The 26,936-nt window shown below is 40.2% G+C and overlaps 1 protein-coding gene across 1 annotated transcript; it reads right to left on the reverse strand.

Annotated features, from left to right (window-relative positions):
- Positions 1 to 2,318: 2,318 nt before the first annotated feature.
- LOC147892799 (protein arginine N-methyltransferase 1.1-like) lies at positions 2,319 to 14,692 on the reverse strand. Its single transcript, XM_087387062.1, has 11 exons — positions 14,436 to 14,692; positions 13,853 to 14,226; positions 13,720 to 13,730; positions 13,399 to 13,554; positions 13,212 to 13,275; positions 12,951 to 13,093; positions 3,454 to 3,541; positions 3,164 to 3,279; positions 2,885 to 3,035; positions 2,448 to 2,766; positions 2,319 to 2,346 (listed from the first exon to the last, which is right to left on the reverse strand). Coding segments are annotated over exons 1-10 (1,311 nt in total). The 5' UTR covers positions 14,438 to 14,692; the 3' UTR covers positions 2,319 to 2,346; positions 2,448 to 2,560.
- Positions 14,693 to 26,936: the final 12,244 nt, after the last annotated feature.

The raw sequence follows: 26,936 nt of genomic DNA on the forward strand, positions 1-26,936 counted from the left end.
GCACGTGTTGTCACGTCTTTTTGTTCACCTTAGAAAGACAATACATGGAGTAATTAATTGGCTTACTGCCAAGCTCTAAGACTGTGGCATGATTCAACATCTCTCCTTGGGGGCAACTGTGATGGCATATCAACAAACACATCTGCAAATTTTGAGAGCAATTTTTGCATTTCACAATCCTCAACACAAGAAATGCTACCCTCCTTAGACACTAACACATTCAGTGCATAAATGGCACACTCCCTCTTGAGCTCTTTGGCCAGCTGCCTTGCTGAAATGACCTGCAATTTAAGGGTTGCAATACCATGCAATGTTAACGATCTACCCCTATGAACAAAGTTGAGTGACAAAGCATTTAAATCCATGCTGATTTTGCCCAATGATTTCAACCAATCACAACCCATGACGACATCTATTGGGCCCATATCCAATGCCAAGAGATCACCTGCAAATTCATAATCATCAGAAAACTTGATTCTTGCATCCTGGTAAACATATTTGCTGATCGTATGTTGACCATTTGCCTCTACTGTCAACCCATGATCTATTTCAGTAGCAATCAAACCCACCTTCTGTAAGGTTTTACAATTAATAAAACTGTGAGTGCTACTGTTATCCACCAACACGTGAACAGTTGAGCCATTAATTATCCCTTCCAATCTAATAGTTTCAGCACTTTTGGCACCCATCAAAGCATGAAGGGAGATAGCAAAGAGTGTTGGCTCGGCATTCCAATAAATTTCATCTTTGTCCACGAGCATTACCACTAGCATCCTCAGGTGCATGAAAAGGCATAGCAACCTAATGCTCCACAACAAAAGATGTAGGCCTACGACCTCGCATGGCATCAGTGGGCTGAATGTCAATTGATTGCATACCATGATCGGTGGACCACCCAGATCAAAAGGGGGAAATCAATTCCCTCCAATGTCAAGAGCCTCATCCTTGTCATGTGTTCCAACTGTATCATCATGAGAGGCATCCAAACAATCTCTAGCATTAAACAAATCCTCATTATCAGAGAGTTCAATGATTATGCTAAGCTTGGCTGAACCAATGTTCTACATCTTACACAAATCCCGATGCTTAGCGCTCTATTTCTCTCCGCACTTAAAGCACAAGTTTGCTTTCTTCCTACTATCCATTGTGGCCCTGGAATACTACTGAATTGTTGAATTTTCATTTCCAATAGTAGGCTTGGCTCCAAGCTTGGTATCTGACGGCCTCTATGGCTTGGCATAAGGCATCTTACTCCTTAACATGGCAGGAAACTGTGGAAAGGATGCTGCTGTAGATTTCCTATCATTTCAATCACCCAACTCTCAATTTCATAGGAAGCACCATGCATGTTGCATGAAACATTCTTATACTTGCTAGAATATTTGGGCTCAAATACTTCTGTAAGCTGGGCTGCCCTTTTAGTAAGTCTGAGGGTTATGTGCCTTCACATCTACACCCAAGGAAGGACTCAATCCATGGATGAAATGCCAGAGGAAGCACATAAGTACTTAATTAGATGAAGAAACACAAATAAATGTAAAGATACAACCTATTCCTTAGTTGGAGTCTAAACGGATATAGGTAGACTTTTTTCTCACTTGGAGTCTAAATGAAGGTCATTTTTTATGGAAGACTATGATGTATTACCATCATTGTAGCTCCTATCTGTCTTGGTTTGAAAATGGACTATCAAATGGGCAATGCTTCTAGTAGACCATACTATCTCTAGATTGAATTTAGCTAGGAATAACTTATATAAGTACTTGTGATCAACACTAACCCCAAAATTCTTTTGCAATTGAGTGGAGTTACAAAACTACTCCAATAACCAAGAAATGAATTGAGAGCCTTGACATGGTAGTTCCTCCCTATTCATCCAATATACGATCATTCCACATGGTTGCTTATCAATCTCTTCACGAGAGAAATGGAGAATCCTCCGAAGAGTGCTCCTGAAGTTGACCCATGCTTTCCGAATGGCAACCATGAGAGAGGACAAAGGAGACTTGAGGTATACTGCGGTGAAGATCCATCTAATACTACTCATCCAATCTCCTCCCGAAGAAGGTGTACAAGTTTGTATGCTATTAATAAAAAAATCCTTTCACGACTCTTGCCCTAGCATGAGTCCACGCACCACCATTTCACAGAGTAAAGCTCTGCACTGTAAATTTGGATCAATAATATTAAGACCCCCTTCTGTGTAGGCTCTTTGAATAGTCAACACTTGGATTTTGAGCAATAATCGCCCATTTGGCATCCAAAATTTTTCCATCTCTCCTTTTGGATATCCTCAATTCACATCTTCACATCGTGTAGTGTATGCTAACTAAGATCAAACATTTTCTACTTATTCCATTGACCATACTCCATGAACTTCCCTTGCAAAACTATTCATCCATTAAGAATATTATGCTACATACCACTTTCAACCAGACATACATCACATCAGAACAATGCTGAAAGTTATGCACTAATCCTTACATCAATGACAGAAGATCCAAAATATATCATTTCCTCCAATGTGAAGCACCATAAATACCTAAACCATTATCATATTCTAACGCATACGAAATAGTTGAGTTCTTGATGCCTGACTTCTCTTTCCATTGAAAGAGTAGCTAAGCTTTACATCAATGTCTCTTGGATTTTTTGCATTGGGTGAAACGGACATCGTTCCAGTAAGAGCTTCACCTTCACATATTGTGATGACGTCTTCCAAATACATCACTGTTTGCTTCCAATGGGTTGATCGGGCCTTAGGTCCTGTAGAGAGACATTTATGTCATCAAGAAAGTAGACCTCAGCCAAAACAAGGACCCATCTCAATCAACCAACAAAATGAAATTACTGAAATAAAACAAATAGCCAAGAAAACCATTACCTGTGGAGAAACCAGTGGGTTTGTGACATTTGGTAAAAGACACGTCGAAATATGCAACCAAAGCATGGATAAAATCGTTGCGGTTGGCAACTAATTTAAATGAGGCAGAGAATGATACATCTCCAGAAGCCATCTTCTCGATATCCATTGTCTGCACAATCAAATTCATTTCTATTAAAAGAGAACTCATATGGGTGCAACAACAGAAGCCAATTTCCCTAACGGTATCTGTGGAAAACATATACGGAAAGCAAATACATTAAATACATGAAATCAAACCTTCAAAAGGTGAGTATTTGTAACAATCTGATTTTGATCAACTGCGTCTACCAGAGGCTCTAGCATAGCTTGCTTTTTGATGCAGCTCATGTCAAAACCATACACATTATTCCAAACTGCAAGAAATGCAGCAGTTCAGTTAAAATCGTGACTCTTGGCCAGGATAGCAAATAGATCAGAAAAACTATCTATAAGCTAGCTGAAAATTGAAGAAAGTGGTCCAAAAGCATGTGGTGCTGAGCATGTTGTTGAATTAGAGAATTTAAGCCCAATGAAAAGCAAGAGCTTACAATGTATTTTTTCCTGTTTATAATCAGCATCTTCAATGGCTGTCAAGTGCAATGATGTTCTGTCAGGTAGAATAACTCCACCAGACACCTGCTCAAAAAACCAGTTAAAAATGAGCCACAACATGAAATCTTCTTGTGAGAATGCATGGCACTCCTGAAAGAAAATCAAACCACCAAATGGTAGGCAAAAATAAATTCAAATGGTAACCAACAGCTTTGCAGAATTGTTTTTTGTATTGTTGATGCAAATCCACTGTTATGACCCGAGGTAATAGCATGAGCTGGCAATAGGATGGGTTTAGGTCCAAGTAGTAGACGTATTTAAAGGAGTTTAGAATGACTTCAATCTACCCCGAGTACAGGTGCCCTTAAGTTAGGGACACCCTGTTCGGAACATTGAGGAAGCAGATTGGGCACATGCATGGTTGCCCTTGTTCGACGTATGGGGTGTCCTGTACGTTCCATACTGTCCCATCCCGTTTGATCCATACGTTATGTTCCATTTCTTTTATTTATTTATTTCTATTTTGGTGTGCGTGTGTGTGTGGGGGGAAGGAGGGAGGGGGGGTTTGTTTGCGTTCATTTGTTTTGGATGGCTGGTTTTGATATTGGTGGTGGTTCTACCAAACTGATTTTGGTCCTCCCAAATGGCAAGGTTCCATATAAACCCCCTCTCTCCTCAATATGATCTCACACTAAGCATCTACCTCCGACTCTAAGTCTCGACTCTCCCCTCTCCATCTCCAACAAGTGACAAGGCTCAAGCTGCATCAAGAATATCCATCTCTCTCAGTCTTTATCTCCATCAAGCACCTATATAACATGTTTGTACAAGTACCTACTCCACAACTCTAAAATCTGTCTTTTTTTTGGGGTATCAAATGTACCATTGAACATACGCCTAAGATTTTTTAGTTCATTTAGTACCGCACTAATAGTTTTGCAGGTAAGGATGTACGAATTGCACACGTTATCATGCTGATTGTTGCCGCAGCTGTAAGGACAGAGTTTAGGAGCTGGTCGTCAAAGGCTGTATGGGCTTTTTTGAGACGCTTCATCAAAATGGTGGACAAAAAGAGATGCAGATCTGGAAAAACATGCAACTACACACACTCAATTATGAAGCAGAGAAGAGGCAACCTGCAAAAAAAGGGCTATAATATCAAGCCATATCAAATATGTTTGAGTCAATGTGAGGCATTAATATTCAACATAGCATACAATAGCTACATACTTAAGTTCACAAAACTCTCAAAGATAAATTCCTCCACCAAAAGAGTTTGGATCTTTGTACCTAAAATCTTTAAAGTTTGGGACAAACAAGTCATCTATGAATCTCCAGACCTAACTAAGTTTATGAAGAACGATTGAACAAGTCTCACAAGAGATCAATCACTCCGTTAACTCGAATTTAGAAGTAAAAAGCTAGAAGTTTTGCTAAGAAAACATCATAATTAATACCAATGCTTTGTTTGAGGTATTCAACCTATGGCTAGGTGATGAGCTCGCTAGCTCAAAATTAAAGAACCCTATCACTTAATGATTGTTGTTTGTTTGATGGTTTGATTTGCCAAGAATGGATTCTTACTCAAGGATAGTACCACAAGGCAAAGACCTTTACACTTGCATCAAAACCACAGCGCTTGAGCTGTTGATAATCTCACTAGATAAAATATTTCACGTGATCTTTCTTTGTCATGACAAGAGAAATGATTATTTAGTTAATTAATATTCATTAGAACCTTATTATTGTTAGGCGCCAATTTGATGGTGCAGTTATATGTTTGTATTTATGATCGATCAAGCGGTGTATATAGTACCGCCAAAACTATGTAACATTGGCCAATGATTAGTAATAAAGATGTGCACACACGTGTCTAGGTCCTAGGGGCAATAGGAAAGGGAAAGGGTGCATTAGAGTGCATTGAATGGTAGGTGCATGGGTCATAGGATAAGGGTAGGTGTAAATGGGAAGATGAACTTGAGTGATCTTAAGGGACATTAATGAAAGGGTATCACCCTTTCATTGGAAATCTCACATAGCATTCTCTCTACCACATTGCATTCATCCATCATCTCTCTCCCACCTTGCATGTAGGTCGAAAAAGAAACAAGTACTCTCACGAGGGCGCTCTTCCCCATTTGAGGGCCAATCGGCATTCAAATTTTGCATGCATTGCACACATTTGCATTTTCGAAAAGTGTGGTTCTTCACATTTGGTATCAGAGTGGTAACGATCCACGAGCGAGACGAGAAGAGGGCGACAATTGCGGACGACGGAAGTCACAAGAGAAGTTGCGGAAGAGGATCACGACCGACCGATCTTCGAGGGGTTCTGAGACATGGGATTTTTCTGAAATTTCTGGTCTTACTTACGATTAAGAACGATTAAGAACCGGTATCCGATTCCAAGAGTGGATGATTTATTTGATATGCTTAAAGGTGCTAAAGTTTTAGCAAATTGGATTTCAAATCTAGTTATCATCAACTTCGTATGAAAGCTGCGGATGAACATAAGACTGCTTTTCGAACTCTCACTGGACATTATGAGTTTTTGGTCATGCCTTTTGGCCTAACTAATGCTCCAGCCACTTTTAGTAGGCTGATGAGAAGGATTTTGAGACCCTACTTGAGAAACTTTGTCATAGTCTTTTCTGACGACATTTTAGTTTTCAGCCAGAATGAGGAAGAGCATAAGGATCACCTTGCTGAGGTGATGGAGCTCCTAAGGAAGGATCGATTGTTCCTAAATACCAAGAAGAGTGAGTTCTTCAAGACAGAAATAGAGTATTTAGGACACATTGTGTCTGCTGAGGGAATTCGGGTTGACCCTAAAAAGGTCAAGGCCATAATTGAATGGCCAATACCCAAAAACATACATGAGCTGAGATCCTTCCTAGGGATGTGTAGTTATTATCGCAGATTCATTAAGAATTTTGCACGTCTTACTTCCCCACTAACACATTTGTTGAAGAAGCATTCCTTATATGAGTGGGGAGAGGTTCACCAAGTAGCTTTTGAGAACATTGGTGACTGCACCAGTGTTAACACTTCCGGACATGGACAAAGAGTTCTTTGTTGTATGTACGGATGCGAGTGGTACCTCGATTGGGGCAGTGTTAATGCAAGGAGGGCATCCCATTGCTTATGAGAGTAGAAAACTTCAAGGGGCTGAATTGAAATATATCACGTATGAGAAGGAGTTATTGGCAGTCATTCATGCTCTAAAGTTGTGGAAGCATTATTTATATGGTTTCAAGATTAAGACTGACCATCAAAGTATCAAGCACTTGTTTTCTCAACCCATTGTCTCTTCAAGGCAAATCAAATGGGCTGAATATATTCAATCTTTTGGGCAACCAAATATAAAATATCATCCAAGAAAGGAGGATTTAGTAGCTGATGCTTTGAGTAGACGGCCCCAAGTTAATCACGTTTCTGTGATTAAGGAGAAATCATTAGGAGCAATGGTTGAAGCTTATCCTTTAGATGAGGACTTCGCTAACATTTATGGAAAGATTCAACATAATGAGGCCGAGGATTTAGAGGCTTATTCCATCGTGGATGGATACTTATTTTTGGGACGTGCCATATGTGTACCCAAAACATTTCAGTATCTAGTCATGAGTGAGTTAAATGCGAGTCCATATTCTGGACATAGAGGCATTAGAGGGACCACTGACAATATTGAGATAGACTTCCATTGGCCTTAACTTCGCAAAGAAGTTTCGACCTTTGTTCAACAATGTGACGTATGTCAGCGCATTAAATCTGACACAAGTAAGACTACTGGTCTTTTGCAGCCTTTGCCTATTCCCTCGAAAAGGTGGGAACACATTACAATGGATTTTGTGTCCGGTTTCCCCAAGGTTGGTCAGTTTGAGCAGATTTTCACTGTTATAGATAGGCTGAGTAAACAAGCTCATTTTATTCCCTGTAAAAAAGCGTTGTCTGCTCCTGAAACAGCAAGGTTATTCATTAGGGAAATCTTTAGGTTACATGGGTTACCAAAATCCATTGTATCCGATAATGATGGCCGTTTCATTAGCAACTTTTGGACAGCCCTATTAGAGAATCTCGGAACCAAACTGAAATTTACTACAGCCTTCCATCCTCAAGGAGATGGACAAAGTGAGAATGCCAATCAAACCATAATTACTTTACTTCGAGCTTATGTCCATGACCAACCTAGAAGGTGGCCAGAGTTCTTACCCATGTTAGAGTTTGCTTATAATAACACTGTACATACTTCCACCAAGAACGCCCCATTTGAAATCATCTATGGGCAATGTTTACCCACTCCAATAACACACTTGGGGGAGCGAATTTTTGCTGCTCACCAGTTTGCTGAGGATATGTCACAAGTTACTGAGCAGGTAAAAGAACATATTAAGAGGGCCCAGGTTCAACAATCCAAGGCAGCCAATAAAAAAAGAAAAGAAGTTTATTACAAGGAGGAGGATTGGGTTTTATTGAAGATTGATAAAAGAAGAATCAAGTCAGTGAGAGGAAGTACAATACATGTCAAGCTAGCACCGAAGTTTTATGGTCCATTTCAGATTTCAGCAGCTTTATATCCAGAAGAAGGATCCAAAGCGTATGACCTAAAGTTACCAGCCCACTGGCGTATGAAGAACATCTTTCATGTGAGCAATTTGAAGAGATACCATGGCGATACTTCTGCGTTTTTGGATACTCAGCATCAAGAAGAACCTGAACTTGAAGATGGGACTGAAGTTCTTACTCCGGAACAGATCGTGTACCATAAAGAGAAGAGTACTCGTGGAAAGAAGAGATGTATGTATTTACTTAAGTTTAAAAACCAGCCAACTAGTGATGCACAATGGATGGAAGAAAAGTTCTTTACAGATTTTCCACAGATACTCGTAGATTACAAAGAGGCGATGCAATGGCAGAAGTAACAAGAGAAAGTGCACGTAAGAGGAAGAGACAAGCAATAATCCAGAAGAGGACTTCTGCTCATTCAAGCAGGAGGGAGTGTCATGACAAGAGAAATGATTATTTAGTTAATTAATAGTCATTAGAACCTTATCATTGTTAGGTGTCAATTTGATGGTGCGGTTATATGTTTGTATTTATGATCGATCAAGCGGTGTAAATAGTACCGCCAAAACTATGTAACATTGGCCAATGATTAGTAATAAAGATGTGCACACACGTGTCTAGGTCCTAGGGGCAATAGGAAAGGGAAAGGGTGCATTAGAGTACATTAAATGGTAGGTGCATGGGTCATAGGATAAGGGTAGGTGTAAATGGGAAGATGGAACTTGAGTGATCTCAAAGGACATTAATGAAAGGGTATCACCCTTTCATTGGAAATCTCACGTAGCATTCTCTCTACCACATTGCATTCATCCGTCATCTCTCTCCCACCTTGCATGTAGGTCGAAAAAGAAACAAGTACTCTCACGAGGGCGCTCTTCCCCATTCGAGGGCCAATCGGCATTCAAATTCTGCATGCATAGCACACATTTGCATTTTCGAAAAGTGTGGTTCTTCACATTCTTAGCGTGGTCTTAAAAGATGCGTTTGGAAAGGATCTTCAAATCCTAGAGACCATACAACCCAAGCAAAAAGACCTATAAAAGCTATAGATAACCATGATTTGCATAGAGTTCTAAGCTAGGTAGATTGGTCGAAATCAAGAAGTTTTGGTTTCAATAATTATATATCTAGAAGAGTCCAAGAACATGCCCAAACTCATCCTCTACATAGTGCAATATCAATCTCATGATAGTCACTAATAAGGTTGCAAACCTTCAACTCCATCACGCATAACAGGGACTAGCTACTATGACATCCCCACTAACATCATCTGCGCCCAAGAGTGGGTGTAGATGATAGTATAAACATATGCTCTGACACATAGAAATCCACAAACCCACACATACTTGAGCGTCCATTTATACAAAGTCTTTGTACTGAGTTTCTATCAACACTCCGAAGGTGAAGGGAAGACTCAGCCATGACGAATGCTAGCACTAAAGGAGAAATTCTCTATAGCAATTTTAGTATGACAAGTTGTGAGTTCCCCCCCTCCCCAAGAAATGTCCTGTCTATTAGAAGCTTTGAAAACAATACATAAACTCAATAATCTGGGAGGCATTGAAAACTAGCTGTCTTGCAGCCTGCCCCTCGAGATTGCAGCTCATTGCCAATGCCACTAGCCAATGTGGAGGACTACACAACTAATGGATGGAGTAATCCATGAGAATGTATAGAACTTATGTGCCCTACTCCTAACCTGGTGATTAGAAACTTGAAAGTTCAAAGCAATAGCAACCAACCTAGATCTACTAACCTAAAGCAGTAGTAACTAACTAGTCATAGTATGCCTAGCTATTGTACTAGATTGAGGACTCTAGTCTATTGCGTTCTGTGTAGACTAGTCACACCTCTTCATTTTCAAACATGGCCACTACAGCCTCCTCCTCATCGATGTCCTCCTTGTCACTCTCTAAAATGATCATGTACCCAATTCCTCTCATGAGCTGCAACAGTGCAGTCTTGTGAGAGGACCCTCATAGCAACAGTCCTCAATTTAGGGGTTGCCACTCCATACCTCTTCTACCAAGACATAGGAGCAAGCTAATTGTCTCTACTCATAGCAATAGCCCTCGCAAATGTCAAGCTAGAGTTTCTAAAAACCAGCAGGTCATCCTCTAGTTGTCCCATAGGTACATTGTCATTCATTGAAATGAGATCTACATATGTGTTCCATCCATTGTTCAACGCCTCATCAATGTATTGCTCCTAAAACCTCCACAAATGGTGCAATACATTTGCTGCAGCATGTATTAGCTTGTGAAACGATTCTGCCATCTCTCCCATATGTCTTTTTATCTCATCTAGCCTGAGAAAAAAAATAAAACAGCATTTATGTTTCCTTCAACTCCCCTATCTCTAACATAAATGGCAAATGAAGAAGATAATTGCAGCTTGCTAACTTGCTGTTCTACTGCTACATGTTCTGAGTACTCGCAATTTAGCTTACCTCTCTGCACTTAATGTTGTATTGTTGTTGAGGCTTCTACCAATCCAGTCCATGAACTCATACAATAAAACCAAGAATAGAGCCCGCTTGGTCTGTCAACCTCAGCACACAAAAGATGAGCCTCAAAGCAGATGTGCAAGGCTGAAGCATCCTGCCAAATGGCTGTGCTCATCACTGTCACACTGAACCACCACCAGTTATGACCCTCCCATGTCATCCACTCCTGTGAAACCATTCTTCATGCTGGGCCCAACATCATCATTATCATCTCCTTGCATTGCCGAAAATGCAAAGGATTGAGCCGCTTTAGGTGGTACTTGCATATCTCGACACCTTTGGATGATGTCCTTAATTTGCTGCACAACTCTAACTATACCAATTTCCAATCCACCATAGTTTCATCATACCCATGGTGCCATAGGAGCCACAACAGTAACGTGGCTACATGTAGCATCTCATTGGCGGCCCATGGTTGCTTGGGAGAGAAAGAGATTGCAAGTTGTATGGAGAACTAATGCAAACGGTAGATGGGTCGAAGTTGTACAGAAAATTAGACAGACTTGTATGTCAGACTCATTCGGCAGATTAGTGCACCGGAACTACCATGTCTGTTGCAAGGAGCACTCAGTGGACACTGCATTGGATCCTAAAAGAAGAGTAAAGACTGCCATACAAACGAAAGGCAATTGCTGATTCTGCACGGATAAGGAGAAACAATTGTAGATGATACAGCTGGCTGTGGGAAGCTGTACAGATGCTCAAAGTGTACAGACGCTCTCCAATGTCAAAATGACATTGAAGCCCCAAATTACAAGTTGCCCTAATGGGACCTACCAAAAAGTTTGGCATTTAAAAAACACCCAAACATTTGGACGTTTGGTCAAACATTTGGTATTTTACCAAACGTGTTTGATTGCAACAATGCTTCCCTAAGCTATTGAAGCTATAGGTAGGGAAGCATTGTATGTCAGACTCATTCGGCAGATTAGTGCACCGGAACTACCATGTCTGTTGCAAGGAGCACTCAGTGGACACTGCATTGGATCCTAAAAGAAGAGTAAAGACTGCCATACAAACGAAAGGCAATTGCTGATTCTGCACGGATAAGGAGAAACAATTGTAGATGATACAGCTGGCTGTGGGAAGCTGTACAGATGCTCAAAGTGTACAGACGCTCTCCAATGTCAAAATGACATTGAAGCCCCAAATTACAAGTTGCCCTAATGGGACCTACCAAAAAGTTTGGCATTTAAAAAACACCCAAACATTTGGACGTTTGGTCAAACATTTGGTATTTTACCAAACGTGTTTGATTGCAACAACGCTTCCCTAAGCTATTGAAGCTATAGGTAGGGAAGCATTGTATGTCAGACTCATTCGGCAGATTAGTGCACCGGAACTACCATGTCTGTTGCAAGGAGCACTCAGTGGACACTGCATTGGATCCTAAAAGAAGAGTAAAGACTGCCATACAAACGAAAGGCAATTGCTGATTCTGCACGGATAAGGAGAAACAATTGTAGATGATACAGCTGGCTGTGGGAAGCTGTACAGATGCTCAAAGTGTACAGACGCTCTCCAATGTCAAAATGACATTGAAGCCCCAAATTACAAGTTGCCCTAATGGGACCTACCAAAAAGTTTGGCATTTAAAAAACACCCAAACATTTGGACGTTTGGTCAAACATTTGGTATTTTACCAAACGTGTTTGATTGCAACAATGCTTCCCTAAGCTATTGAAGCTATAGGTAGGGAAGTTTTCATGTCATTAGGTGCTCCCACAATATCAGCCACACCCCACTTGACCCCGACGCATCGTCAGGGCACTTTACTTTCCAGCTCCTCTTTTTTAGTGACTATCACCATATGCAAGTTGCTCCTTACTGGATTGCTGTCATCATTGAATAGCATACACCTTCGCTGGTTGTAATTTTGTGGAAGGCTCTTTTGGCTGGTCTCAGCTTTTTTAGAGCTCTTTTGTTCCAGCTGAGGCTATGAGTGTTCAGCTTACAGCAGCATCGCTTTCTATCCAGTGTCTCTTATTTGGGAAAAGTGAGGTTCACAAAGATGCACAATCTCACTTCTGAATAAAGATGGATGGAAAATTTTTGCATATAATAAGTTGAGCCGATCAAACCCCTGCTTAAGGTTAGGTCGTTCAGCCTACCGTGAGGCTAGAATAATTTTGTATCAGATTCATTATTCTCCTAATCGTGTAAACATCTCTACTGTATTAAGCTTTTTCTTTTTTTGGAGTTCATATTATCCATAATTAAAATTTGATTTTGAAGGGATTTGGAATCTATTTGGGCGTAAGAAGTTTAGCTTTTACTTCTTTCACATGTCTCATGTTAACACGTAAGTTAGACAACACGAATGGACAAGAGTTTGCAGCTCACGTCCTGAAAACTCACTAGGAATAAGGCACAATGGAAACAAAGGAAAAGGCCACAATGAGAACACTGTAAAAAAGGACTCACCAGCCATTTGTCCCTTGCATACAACACAGAATTGAGCATGTTCTCAAAGAGAAGAAAGTAGCCCATCCACTCTGACACGATCACATCAACATGAAGCGTTGGAAGGTCGATCTCCTCTATCTTTCCTTTCAAGACCGTGATTACTGCACAATCAAACTTCACATAAACAGCTAGCTTTAAAAAACATACGCTCTCCTTTAGTATTAACCTCCAATTGAGAGTTTCTATCCCTCCTCTGAAAGGCCCGTACCTGCCACTCACCATTGCTGTAACCATTTGCTTTGACAATTTCCACTGCCGTGTCTGCCATTAGAGAACACTCAACCTGCAAAAATTTACAGGTTTAAATAAGTTTCCAGAAGGCATAGCCTTTAAAGCTCTGCAGCAACAGCAACGTGAGGCCAAAAAAAGGGAAAGATGCATCTCAGAGAAGAGTTCTGGCACCTACAGCATAAACATGTTTGGCTCCAGTTCTTGCACAAAATAGTGAAAGGATTCCAGTCCCAGCTCCCACGTCAAGAACAATCTTGTCTTTAAACAAGAATGAATTCTGATAGATCACATTCTGGTAGGTCCTTGTTCTAACGCTGTCTTTTAACATTTCCTGTGGACATTCATCCTTGTTAGCAAGCCAAAAACCAGGAGAAGATATAGAACCCAACGGCTTAGCATATACCGATCTCAGTTGCGCTCATATGGAGCAAAAAAGATCAAATTCAAAGCCGCCTTACGCAAACTTAAAGTACAAGGGTGCCAAAGATAAGCTTACTTCGTGAATGCCTGCAGGATAATAAATAAACGAACGTCAATTTTCCAGGGATTACTATCAAGGATAAAACCCTGAGCCTTCAAAGACCTAAAAGCATGTCGTCAAGCAAGCGATAAAAGAGCAACATTCTTACCAAAATGGCCGTAGGAGTCAAAGTAGTAATCCGCGCTTGTATGATCGGCTACGGCGACGTCCTCCAGGGGGTGAGAGAGCAAACCATTTGAAGGTCCAAGGGACGTAACGTTTGCATCCTCTACATTGATGCTCTCGTTGCTGTCGTCAATATATACAGACATGGCGTTTGGGGAGGCCGGTACTACTTTATTGGTCTTCGGCTTCCGACGCCCCATGTGAATGGGACTTGCAAGGTGAAAGTTTCTTCCGAAGATTGTACTGCACTCTAACTTCCCAGGTAACTTCTTCTGGCACTTCCTTGTACGACCAAACTTTAAAAAAAGTTCAACTGAGAACCCAAAAAACCTCGACCTAAACACGGAGGGTAAGCTCCTGCAATAAGCAAAAACATTTGAATTGTATCAGGCGTCGACCGATAGCTGCTCTCTGAAGCTCTCCTTAAAAGAGAAACCTCCCAGCTGCTGTTCCATTAAAGTGCTTCGGACTGTTACTAAGAACAAGGCTCAACAAAGTCTTTTGCAGCGCTACAAAGTAGAGGGATGGATCGTGAAGACGGAAATCTAGAACGACAAAAGGCGTACATTGTTCAAGCTCCAAACACCCAACTGAATGCGGATTGCAAATACCCTTCGTTTAGGCTCCAGACATTCCAAACGCTTGAGCCGCTCAAGCTCAGGAATTGCAAGCTGAATATGCCTCGCCAAACTCTTCAAGCTCCAAAAATGCAAACGCTCTCTCCTGAACTCTGTGGACGACGTCTCCACAACACTTCACCTTTCAACATGCAAGCATCCAAACTAGCTAGTATCGCGCGCTCTCTCTCTCTCAAAACATTTTCTACTTCCCCCTTGTTTACTCTCGATCTCCGCGCCTCTCAGAAGCAACTCTGACTCTCTCAGAAGCAACTCCGACTCCGACGAGACGATCCAAAAGCAAACGGAGCATACCTCGATGAGCAGAAGGGGACGAACAAGAGCTGCTGAAGGCGGCAGAGCTGCTTCGCTTCTTCTATGCAACTGCGATCGATCTTACCCTAATTCTTCTTCTTAGTTCCCTGTCACAAGGTTGAGTACTTACTACTCCTATTGAAGCTTTTCATTTGAATCACACATTACATTCGTTTTGCTCTTTTGTTGCCTCATTATTTTAGGGCCCTTCCCCTACACATGCCCCCGCCCCCTCGAGGTGCCCCCACTCACCACAGACGCGTGGCAACATTACCATCGCTCATCTAGGCCACACGGTGTGTGCCTGTGTGTTGAGGGGTGGTGTTGCAATCAAAAACTAAAAGTTCATGTGGTATATTTGGACCTGCAGAAACAAAGTGGTTTTTCGGAAAGTTTCTCTAGGCGATTAAGGAGGTGAGAGAGACTCTGCTGTACTTTGGTAGGAAACATGAACAGTATCGAACAATAGCCTTGCTAGCTAAGTAGTCCTTGACCTCTAGTTGAAGAGGCTGAAATTTTCCCCTTATGTATATTTTCTTTCTTATAAATTTTCTCGCAATTTTTTTAAAAAAAATCAAAAACTAAAAGTTACCCATCTGCCCAACACTTGACCACTTACTCGGTTCAACTTCTATTATTTGGTGCCCAGTGATATCACAACATAGCAAAAATGATGGCACATATTGCATACTAAGGGCCCTTTCAAACCCTGTACAGGTGTGTGCACGTTGGTGGTGGTTTGGCCACCTCCCCCGGTTCAATTTGAGGCTGAGAAACAAGTCAAGATCCAATCCATGACTTGGCCCCACAAAGTCTTTATACTGTAATCGAGACTCTGTTCCAACAACAAACTCCACAACATAATGTACTGCCATGTCAACTTGAAGGAGCCGCACTCTCTAACATCTTGAGTTGCCCTGTGTCAATTCCCACCGAAATCCTCCTATGGAATTGTCCCAATCTCTGGGAGTGTTTCAAAGGCTGGATTGAACTCACAAATCCACCTCCATCTATGAACGACATCAAAGATATCCCTGTGCATCTATACGCGCGTCTGTCTATTACATAGATGCGCCTTTAGACCCAGGTTTGTAGACACGCCCATAAGTTTTTTTAAATTAAGAAAAGGTTTTGATTGGAGGGGTAAGGGGTCACAGGTTTTAGATTTCCAGATCAGTTCGTCAGGGATGCTGCGGTTGAAGAAGGATTCGCATCTCTCTCTCTCTCTGCATGTCGTGAGCTCCCTAGTTGCCTTACCATTGCTTGCTTTTGAAAGTCAGCTTGGATGTTGGCTCTTTATACAAAATTTCTAGGTAGTGGAGTAGTGGCTCGTGATACATCCCCTAGCAAAGGAGTCCTCTTTGCATGCACAGCCGACATAGAGGAATGACTACTCTCCGACTCTGTATCTTTGTCCCTCTTTGCTGCCATTGCTTGACTTGAACTAGCTTCCTTGCCATTCAATGGCTCCACAAAATCAAAATCTTTGGGAAGGACCAAACGCTTTCACCTACATTCTTCACAGCTCTCCTTACGTCTTGAGGAATATAGGGGCATGGCCCTACATCTTTCCTGACACGTGGACAAGATGGTCTTTCACATGGGTGACGCTCCCTCCTTTTCCATTTCACAAAATTTACAATTTCACTTTTTAGAGCCACAAAATTCTCTGCATGTTTTCAAAATGCACTCGGAGACACGTAGGCTGAGGATAAGGACTGAGGGAAAGAGCCATGAGGGCAACAATGTCATAGCTTCCCAATTTCTCTGCATGTTTTCAAAATGCACTCGGAGACACGTAGGCTGAGGATAAGGACTGAGGGAAAGAGCCATGAGGGCAACAAGGAGGAAAGAAGAGGGAAGGGTTGAGGAGAAAGAAAGAAAGAAATAAAGAAAGTTTATTAAAGTCTTCGGAAGACTCGATGGATCTATGAGACTCTGGAAAACCTGATACAATGAGTTGTGATAGTGGAGCTACTAAACGAGCATCCACACTAGTGCAGAATGTAAAAAATGCAAAATGACAGTACTAAGTCCTAAGAACAACATAGTCATGTCGATAGTCAACTGTATATCAATCTCAAAATCATCATCATCATCAACATCATCATAATCATCATCATCATCAGCAACAACAGGACATCACAATGGATAAGGCAGTGGAGGCATGAGGTCAATATTAGAGTGTTATCGACCCCTCAAGAGTGCAGTCTTGGTACATCTCTTGGTCGTAGATCTGCGTCTAACCACTGTGACCCCCGTCGATCGAGCTCTTAAACAAGGAGGGGATGTCCCCAAGTATGTTCTATGTATCAACCCTCTGTCTGAGCTGTTGGGTCACAAGCTCCAAGTCACGGTCATGTCTAGGTCTCATCTCGTGGGGTTCTATGTGATCTGGCTGAAAGAACACTCTGTGATAGAGCTCTAAGAGGTATCAGTCGAGGAAGAAGTATGCTCCTGTCTCCGTGCTCGGAGTGTCCTCTCGTAGTGTCTAAGCATCTCATGAATGAAACCAACCAAACACCGCTGGTCTAGGTAGGAGAGGAGACGAGCCAAAACCCCATAACTATCTCTAGAGAGGAGAGCAAGGAGAAGAGGGCAAGAGCTGAGGAGAGCAAGGAGGAGAGGAAAGGAGAGCAAGGAGGAAAGGTTGGAAAGGAGAGTAAGAAGGAGAGGAGAGGGCAAGGGTTGAGAGAGTGAGGAGGAGAGAAGAGGAGAGCAAGGAGAAGAGGTTGGAGACGAAAGCAAGGGGGGGGGGGGCAATGGGCTGCGAGAGAAGCTATAGGATGAGAGGAGAGCAAGGAGGAGAGGCTGGAGAGAGAGAGAGAGAGAGAGAGAGAGAGAGAGAAAGAAGACCCGTGGCTACAATGAGAGGAGTCGCAAGGTTTGGGCAAAAATTACCTACCCAAAACAGTGTTTCTTTTTTCAAAAACACAACCGAAATGGCAAACCATTTCAAGTGCATAAAAACGCCGGTTTTGGGGCCATCATCGTCATACTCAATCTCACGAATCTCTACCTTTGCTCATCCTTTTTCTCTGAGAATGCATCCTTTAGGAACAAGGGTGTCTTCTTAATGTCTACTGCAATCCAAGTCAAGGAGCTACCTCAACCTATATATATCCATTCAATAGATTGAACTGAAACTGCTCCCTACCATGCCTCCTAGCCTTGGGTCTACCTCTGGCTTGTGTAAGTAATAAGCACTAAGTAAACCGTAACAAGTTCTAACTTATAATGTTTTAGTTTCAAATTAAGTGTTATAACTTTTAGATCACTACTATGGATATATTTTTCTAGCTCGTACGTACCCTATGCATCAAGTGGTACAAAGACTAAGGGAGCATCCCTCCATGTCTGTCACACAGCATTGCAAGTAGTGGTCTAAAGCAATCACGATAGCCAACTGTCTATTGCTACGAGGAGGTATTAAGAATAGAGAGCTGCATATGAAGCATCTGTATCCCTAGAATTTTTTCAATGTATTCACTAATCAAAGACCACTACCCGATGCAAGTCATGGTGCACAGCATACAACTGCTCCAAGACAAGAAACATGTAGACAAATCAAGTCTTGGAGAGCTCAGTAAAATTTCAGTTGCCTTTCTAAGCTTCATAATATGTGAATCATTTCCTTAGCTTTACAAAGCTTAAACATTCCTACTTCCCATAAATTAGAGAATGCATTTGTTCTTTTCCTAGTCCCCTTAAGTCATTCCATAATAGAAAAATAAAAAACATTGTTCTTGCAGGGTTTGTTAAATTTTGATTTATAGACACTTAAATAGTGTTATGAAGTCAATTTCTACAAAAGAGCTTCAATAGCACATGATGATGTGGCACAAGATCATTGTTCAAGTACACTATCCCAAGACAAGCACGTGTGCTACCATAATTCAATCTTATTACCTTTCCCTCTCAGTAATTTGCTTTGAAGAAGAACTTTCTTTTGCACTCTAGCAATACCAAATTCATTGGTTGGTTTATATACTCTCAAGAAGAATGTTTCCAACTCAATTCAAGCAGACTTCTACCATATTTTCTATCTCTAGGATTACATAGCTATGAGACTCTTTCATGTGAAACATTTTATTCTCTCGTAATGTTACCATGGTAATTTGAGTTGGCACATATGCAACAACCTTTTGCATGGATTAAAGACGATGATCTTTCAATGAGAAGCAAAGATTTTGCTTTTTACTATTGGCACAAATGCTTGGCAATAGAGTTATGGTGCGTACTGCACAATATTCTGGAAAGGAAGCTATTACGACTTGCTGCAACTGGATCTCCTCAAAATGTATAGCTTGAATTCAGCCCGAGTGTTTTCCATTTTAAAGCTGCGACTTGAACGATTAAAGGCAAGAGGACAAGAGCTTCCAGGTATCACAACTAACAATGCTTTGATTCTTGGTTTGGAGGGTTGTCTTCAAAGTCAAGTTAAAGAATTGGAAGTAAGAGGAGATTCTCAGCTTATTATAAAGCAAATGCAAGGGCATTACAAGACAAGAAGTCCTCATTTGAAGGAGCTTAATCAAAAGGCTATGGCACTATGTAGTCAGTTTGATTTTTGCAAGTTTGTTCATACCTTTATTCCCTTTGAACATATATGCATTACAATTACCTTTTGTAGTGTATTCTTCAAGATCGAGGCACTTGTATTTTGAAGACTAAGGTCATTGAATACATCCCGAGTACATAACCATCCAATGAACTTGGTCTTGCAATGGACTTGGTATTTCTAGAAACTCAAAAGAAAGTATTTCTTCAAAACCAAATTGTTAAGAGAGAGGAAATAAGATAGAAGTTTGCTTTAATTAAGTTGGAAATATTCTTGTCGAGAGTACCAACCCATGAAGTTGGTATTGGTGGAAATGCAAAATAGGGTACTTCTTCAAAAGAAAGTTGCCGAGAGAGGAAGGAAACAAGATAGAAGTCTACTTGAATTACGTTATAAATATTTTCTTGAGGGTACATAAACCAACTAAGGAGTGCATCTTTGCAACCTAGCCACACTTTAGAGTACCCTTAGCTAAATCCTCTATGTTGTGGTAGGGTAGCTCCACAGGTAGTGCAATCAAGGTCCCTATCCATGTATTGGTGGCACCTTTCATACATTCTACTCGACAATAGGCCAACGGACAATTTACCATGGCCCACCATCTAGAAGAAATATGCAATCTTTTGTGTGGCAGACACTAATCTACATGCATGACCAAAATTTAGAAATGACCTCGTAAGGCTCCAACTGCTTTACCCAATGTCACTTTCTCAAAGGTCCAAGTGATTGCATCAACCTAAAGAGGGCGACCAATGCATGCAATATATGAGAAAAGAGCACCTCTATAATCCTCTTTAAGTGGATTGCTCTCGAATGCCAAGCCACTAAAGACCCTTTTGATATCTTCTATCAAATGCAATGATATGGCAAGAGTATATGTTTGGTATGGGTATGTAAGATAGCATTGCAAACGAAGTACTATGGCACTTTGGTTGTTGTAATACAAAGTTACTTGGGAGCTTCATCCCAAAGATCTACAAACAATTATTGCAGCCATATGATTCTCTAGCTACCAATGATGTTGAAATGTAGACAAAAGGGTAACATCCATTTTTTCTTACATATCCAACTAACAACTATTGGGATATTTGTGAGATCAACGGCTTGCTCTAAGCTGCATGTGTGCATCTAGTAGTAGTCACATGTGTGTGTGTGTTTAGATTTAATAATCCCATCAATAAATGAACCATACAATTAATTCAATCATTTGGATAGTTATAAAAAGATGCATATGAGAAATGGATTGAAATTCTTTAAGAAAACTAAATTGAAATAATTTTTGACAAAATTGTAATCCAAAAAAATGGTATGGAAAATAAGAGGAATGGCAATAGAATTTTTCTTTATATTGAATTTGCAAACTTAAGCAAAGAATCAGTACAACAGTGTCGAATCCATCAGGTAGTCTAGGCTCCGAGGTCAGGGTCTACTTACCTGCCACCATCCAAACCAACCAATTGTTAGAACAATGAAGTTCAATCTGGGTAGACAGGTAATGCCTATATCCCTTGGCATGTTATCACTTTACCAAAGAACAAGAACAAACCTTTTGGAATTCTAAGATAAAAAGGAGCCCTAAAGGAATTAAGAACATAGCGGGGGTTTACATTTTAAAGAATAGGGGGGTATTAGACACCCTTTAAATGAATAAAAAACAGCTGACCATCCATATTTACAAGTCATAATGACAAGTAAAATGATAGAATGGGAGGTATTCCACACCCAATAGTGCAAACATTAACCTCTTTGCAAATGCCAAGGGGGGTAGTCCACACCCATACAAAAAAGTGACTTCACTTTTTGAAAAAAATAAAACAAAGGGGGAATTACAACGGGGATATTTCATTCCCCTACGATCAACTCTTTTTGTCAGAATTAAACCATCACTCAAGGGGAAGAATCCACACCATTAATTAAAACCCATCCTAATAAATTTGAATAGAGTGCTTGAAAAAGTTAGGAAATTTTGAAAATTAAACTATTAATTTATGAGTAATTAAATACAAATTATTAGGCCAAAGGTGGCCAAATAATGGCACTTTGAACAAAGAATAAGAGAGAAATAAAAATAATAATGAATTGTACATATATATATATTTATATATCAAATTTGTAAAAAATATAAGTAAACAAGTGTGAAAATAAAATGAAATAAAAATTTATTTAAATAAATAAGTATATAAAATGGTATAATTAAAGAGCTAAGAATAAACTAATAACCATTAAAGAACTAAGTTTATACTAATAAGAAGGCAAATAATTTTTTTAAAGAAGGTATCTATAGGAAAAGAATGGACTTTAAAAAGGCATAGAACTTTTTTGTAAAAATAAAAAAGCAAGGAGGAGTAAAAGTTTTTACTATATATGAATATATCAACATTGTAAGTTATAAATTATAAATAAATAATTAAGGGGTTGGGGGGGTGAGTTAGGCACATTAAATTAAAGGGCAAGAAAGGTTAGGACAAAACAATAAAGATGTTAGAATTAACAAAGGAGGCAAAAACTACAAGCATAAAATATGAGTAAAGAAAAAAAATGAGGATTAACATAGAAGGCACATAAATGAGGAATAACCAGAACCAGCAGGAGTTAAGTAGTGAGAAGCTGAGACCTAGCCAATAAGCCTACCAAAGGTACAACGAGTAGCAACACAAGGCGACTAGCTAGTTAAAGGTTGTCTTCAAGGTGGCAGAAAGAATGACATAAGCTAGTAAACATAAAAGGAGAAGCTCGAAAGAGCTTAACAGCCAAAGCTTACAAACAAGAGTAGTGTCCAGCCACGTGAAGGTAACCTCGTATCACCATGACAACAATAGAGCAGAAAATGAGGCGATGCCCAAAGAAACGGCTTCAAAGGAGAGAGCTGGGCTAATGAGCATAATTACGTGTAGATTCTTGGGAGAGTTGCGCGGCTTATGGGACAGTAGCTAAGCTTTAGCAGGAGCTTGCAGAAGAGCAACCAACTAAGACGAAGGGTGGCATAGCAGTAAGCGAGGTGAAGCAAATAGGTAAGTGTTGGCCAATGACCAAGCGGTGATGAGCACCAAAGAGAAAATGCTAAAGAGTACGTAAAATGAAGCGCTGTCAAGTGTGCAACCTTGCAAGGATGCCCAAATCCATCAAAAGCGTAGAAGTTGACCGAATTGAAACCAAAACAATGAGTTCACCTTGCAAATGCAGAGAGTGTAGACTGCACAAAGATTGAGAAAAGGTGGCGCATAAGGAAAACAAACAAATGAAAAGGTGCAAAAGTAGAGACACCTTTTGTTTGAGTAAAGGGGTTTGCCACCACGAAGAGGAAAGTTGGGCACAAGTAAATCAAATAGAGATGGGAGAAAGGCACCATTATGGAGTGCAAGGGTTAGAAGAAGTGAGTAGGCAAAGCTTAGAAGGTAAGCAACAAGGGGCAGAGTATGACGTAAGTAAAGAAAGAGGTTTTTATAACATTCAAGAAAGGGTGGCTGGAGCAAATAGGTAAGTGTTGGCCAATGACCAAGCGGTGATGAGCACTACGGAGAAAACGCTAAAGAGTACGTAAAATGAAGCGTTGTCAACTGTGCAACCTTGCAAGGATGCCCGAATCCATCAAAAGCGTAGAAGTTAACCGAATTGAAGCCGAAGTGAAGCAAAGCTGGTTGAAGTGAAGCCAAAACAATGAGTTCACCTTGCAAATGCAGAGTGTAGACTGCACAAAGATTGAGAAAAGGTGGCGCATAAGGAAAACAAACAAACGGAAAGGTGCAAAAGTAGAGACACCTTTTGCTTGAGTAAAGGGGCTCGCCACCATGAAGAGGAAAGTTGGGCACAAGTAAATCAAGTACAGATGGGAGAAAGGCGGCATTACGGAGTGCAGGGGTTAGAAGAAGTGAGCAGGCAAAGCTTAGAAGGTAAGCAACAAGGGGCAGTAGTATGACGTAAGTAAAGAAGGAGGTTTTTATAATGTTCAAGAAAGGGTGGCTGGGATGCGTGGCGGTGAGGTGGTGCAGTGGACTAAAGCTACGTAGGTTTGGTATATAAGAGTTGAGGGGGTTTTGGAGTTTGGCGTGATTTAGGGAGGTAAGTTAGGTATAGAGGGTGGACTTAGGGGGAATTTAGAATAGTTTTACAACAAATTAATGCACATACGAATGGACAAGTAATGAACTATAAGAATCAATAGGCCAAATGACCAAGAAGAAATTATTAGGTGTAGCATCAGTCGAGGAAGACTAGAGGGGCGGTTTGGGTTCAAAAACACGTAAATTAAAGAAATAGTAATTAAGTAATACACAATTTAATTAATTAGACTGTGTATAGAAATTGAAGTGCAAACTATATATATATATATACATATATACACACACACACACAATTTAACAAAGGGAAGCTATTAAATAGTTAGACCACATTAATGATCACATTAGAGTTAGTAAAGTAGAAATTCTCGTATGACTTAAAGTAGAAACACATTAATTATACTAACAACCAAGAAAAAAGCTTAATAGATATTTAACACTTTATGAAGTAGTGCCAGTAATTAAATTAAGAAGTCCTAAAAACTTTTTAATTTAAGATTTAAAAAAAAGAAGTGAAGAAGAAATAAAGAGGGGACAATTAAAGAAAATTATATATACCTTTATAAGACTAAATTAACATAAACAAATCCCTTCATTTAGAATTACAAGCATCAAGTTCAAGGACAAATGAAACTACTGTTTAAATTGTAAATTATGGGTGGTATAATAAATGTAAATTAATTATTAGTGAACAATATATGAAAGAATTAAAAAGAGGGATCATTAAATCACTTATTAACATTTAATTGTGGAACTATTCACATAGCATAATATAGAGTGAGTGTACAAATATGTAGGAATAAATAAATAAATAAATGTAAAAACTGTAGGCCTATGTGTGTGTGTTGTTATTATAAGGGGGGGTTGTTTAAAATAGTGTTCTGAGAGAGGAGTGTGTGTGAGAGAGAGAGAGAGAGAGAAATTATTAAGCACAATTAATGTGCTTGTGTGTGTGTGTGTGTGTGTGTGTGTGTGTGTGTGTGTGCGCGTGAAACACACTTAGTACTAAAGTACACTTAGAACTATCTAGGACCATGACACAGGTGATAATGCAATAGAAGGCGCCCTCTCTAAGAGGTGCCAATGATTTGGGAAGTTCCTATGATGTAGGTCTGATTGCCTTTAATGTAGGAGAGGTGCCTATGATCTAGGACACCATTTCTCCCACTCTATAAATGAGAGGCTTCTCTCTCACAATCAATAGAGCACACTTTTGTATTCTTCTTGTGCTCTCAACTCGTCATAATGCATCTCTTCTCTCCCACCACTCCCCAACATGTGGTGTCAGAGCTCTAGGTTCTAGTAAACCCTTTAGCTCCCCTAATTGCCACATCATCATCTTCTTCCCATCTTCCTCCTCCATATTTCTTCCCTCTTCTACCCCAATTTTTGCTTAAGCTTTTTCTCCTTTGTTTCTACACCATTTCCCAATCCCTTTTAGCTATAGTTTCCCATTGATATGGTGCACCTCTGGCTTAGAGGAAATAGAGAAATATCCTCTCTACTGCCCGTGCTGACATGTCCTCTGCCCGATGACCTCACATCAAATTCTCTCTATTGTAGATAAATTTCACCTAGCCCTCCTAGCTTTTGTTGGCCGACCCCTTGAGGAAGATGTTGATGAATTTTGAGTACCAATGCTCTAGTGGAAGAGGAGAAATCGATGAAAAACTAGCCATGATTACTTAAGCTCTCCTGGGTGACATTCTACCATTTTGCACCTGTCCTTGTTAGTGGCCTTGGGCTGGTATACAAGCTTCACTTTGGCTTCATAAGCCCTATCAAATTTGCTTCAAGGTGTTTGAATTGAGGTCTCCACTTTTCTCTATTTTAACACTACAGTTTTGGATAGTTTTGGTGATTGGATGCTTGATCCAAGCTTGAAAGAGTGTTTAGGATGATTTACTATCAGTAAACTTTCAATTAGTATGCTTATTCAAAATTCCTAGCTCTTTTTGCTCTTCTAATGCTTCATATGTGAAAGCAAAGGCCAAAAAGAAGAAAGAAGCACCTAGATATGTCAATAGAGAAGTGATAAAGCTTGTGAAGAAAAGCCATATTATTATTTTGATGCAAAAAGACTAGGATTCTCTGACTTCATTGCTTGCAATATGCACTTGTATGGTTGAGATTTATAGTAATTTCTAAGAGAGTAGACACTACCTAATCATAAAGGTAAGACCCTCTTATGGCTACCTTTAAAATAGACAAATTCAATGGCCAAGGCTTCCATACTTGGCAAATGTGCTATTGAAGGAGAATTTGTGGGACAAGCCAGGGAATCAGTCATCACAAGAGGGTGGATTCACACAACCAAAGGAAAGAGGAAGGCAAGTGACCCTACTTCAACAACACCAGCAGATGCTAAAAGGTTAGAGAAAGCCTATGCAATTATCGCATTAGGTTTGAGAGATGATTATGTGCATCATATTTTAGATTTGGAATCTCCTTTTGAGGCTTGGTATAAGTTAGGTGCTAGCTCGCATAATTCTAAATTGACTTTGAAGATTAACTTCTTTGAACTTAAGATGGATGGAGACTCTGTTGCAACTCATGTCAACACTATGAGGAGTCTTATGACACAATTGGCCTCAGTCAACTCTCTAATCACTCAGATTTTGACTATGTTGTGGCTACTTTGAAGAATCTTCCCCAACCAACACTAGAGAGCATCATTAGTGCTCTACAAGCAGAAGAAAGAAAGAAGAATTCAAGGAAGGTAGAAGATCAAACTCAAGCACTTACAGTGAAGCTCTCATCAAAGGGCAAGTACAAAGCATGCGAGCATTGTGGAAAGACCAATCACCTTGACAAAGATGTCTATAGGATCAATCCTTGCACTTATTGTGGCAAAAGCAATCACTCTGAGAAGTTTTGCAATGAGAAGAAGAAAGTCAAGGCAAATATGGTTGAAGAAAGAGCTTCATCAATTAATGAAGGGAAAATACTTGTGGTAGGATCAACAAATGAAGAAACAAATTTTGTGGTAGAGAAAGATAAATATTGGACCTTCTAAAGTCCAACATCTTTGAACTTTTGTTATCACTTGGTCATGTAGTCAATTTTGAGGTTGTCTACCTAGAGTAGTACTCTAAAAGGAATGTTATGTGTTCTTATAGTCTTTGTAAATCACCTTTAGTCACCATATGATATAGGCCATTTGTTTGTCTCCATGGTACCTCTTGCAGACATGGAACCCCTTGTAGACATGAGAATGTAGGTCCACACAAAGGCCTAAGATTAATCCGGGTACATGCAATGGAGATAACCATTTGGGGGGATTTATCCTTTTTTTGTAAACCTTGACCCTTGGGCACCCTTGCTAGCATGATATCCTAGCCATAGATTTATCCTTGACCACCATGAAATGGCTTGTGAAACTATGTGACTAGATGTATCCTTGACATCGCATGAGGCAACCCTTGAGGGGGGGTATGTTGGGATATTTGTGATCAAGGGCTTGCTCTAAGGTGCATGTGTGCATCTAGTAGCAGTCACATGCATGTGTGTGTGTGC

Source organism: Dipteris shenzhenensis, chromosome 16, assembly GCF_047967505.1.
Source record: "Dipteris shenzhenensis isolate YYH24624 ecotype China chromosome 16, Dip_SZ_1.0, whole genome shotgun sequence".
NCBI classification, from domain to species: domain Eukaryota; kingdom Viridiplantae; phylum Streptophyta; class Polypodiopsida; order Gleicheniales; family Dipteridaceae; genus Dipteris; species Dipteris shenzhenensis.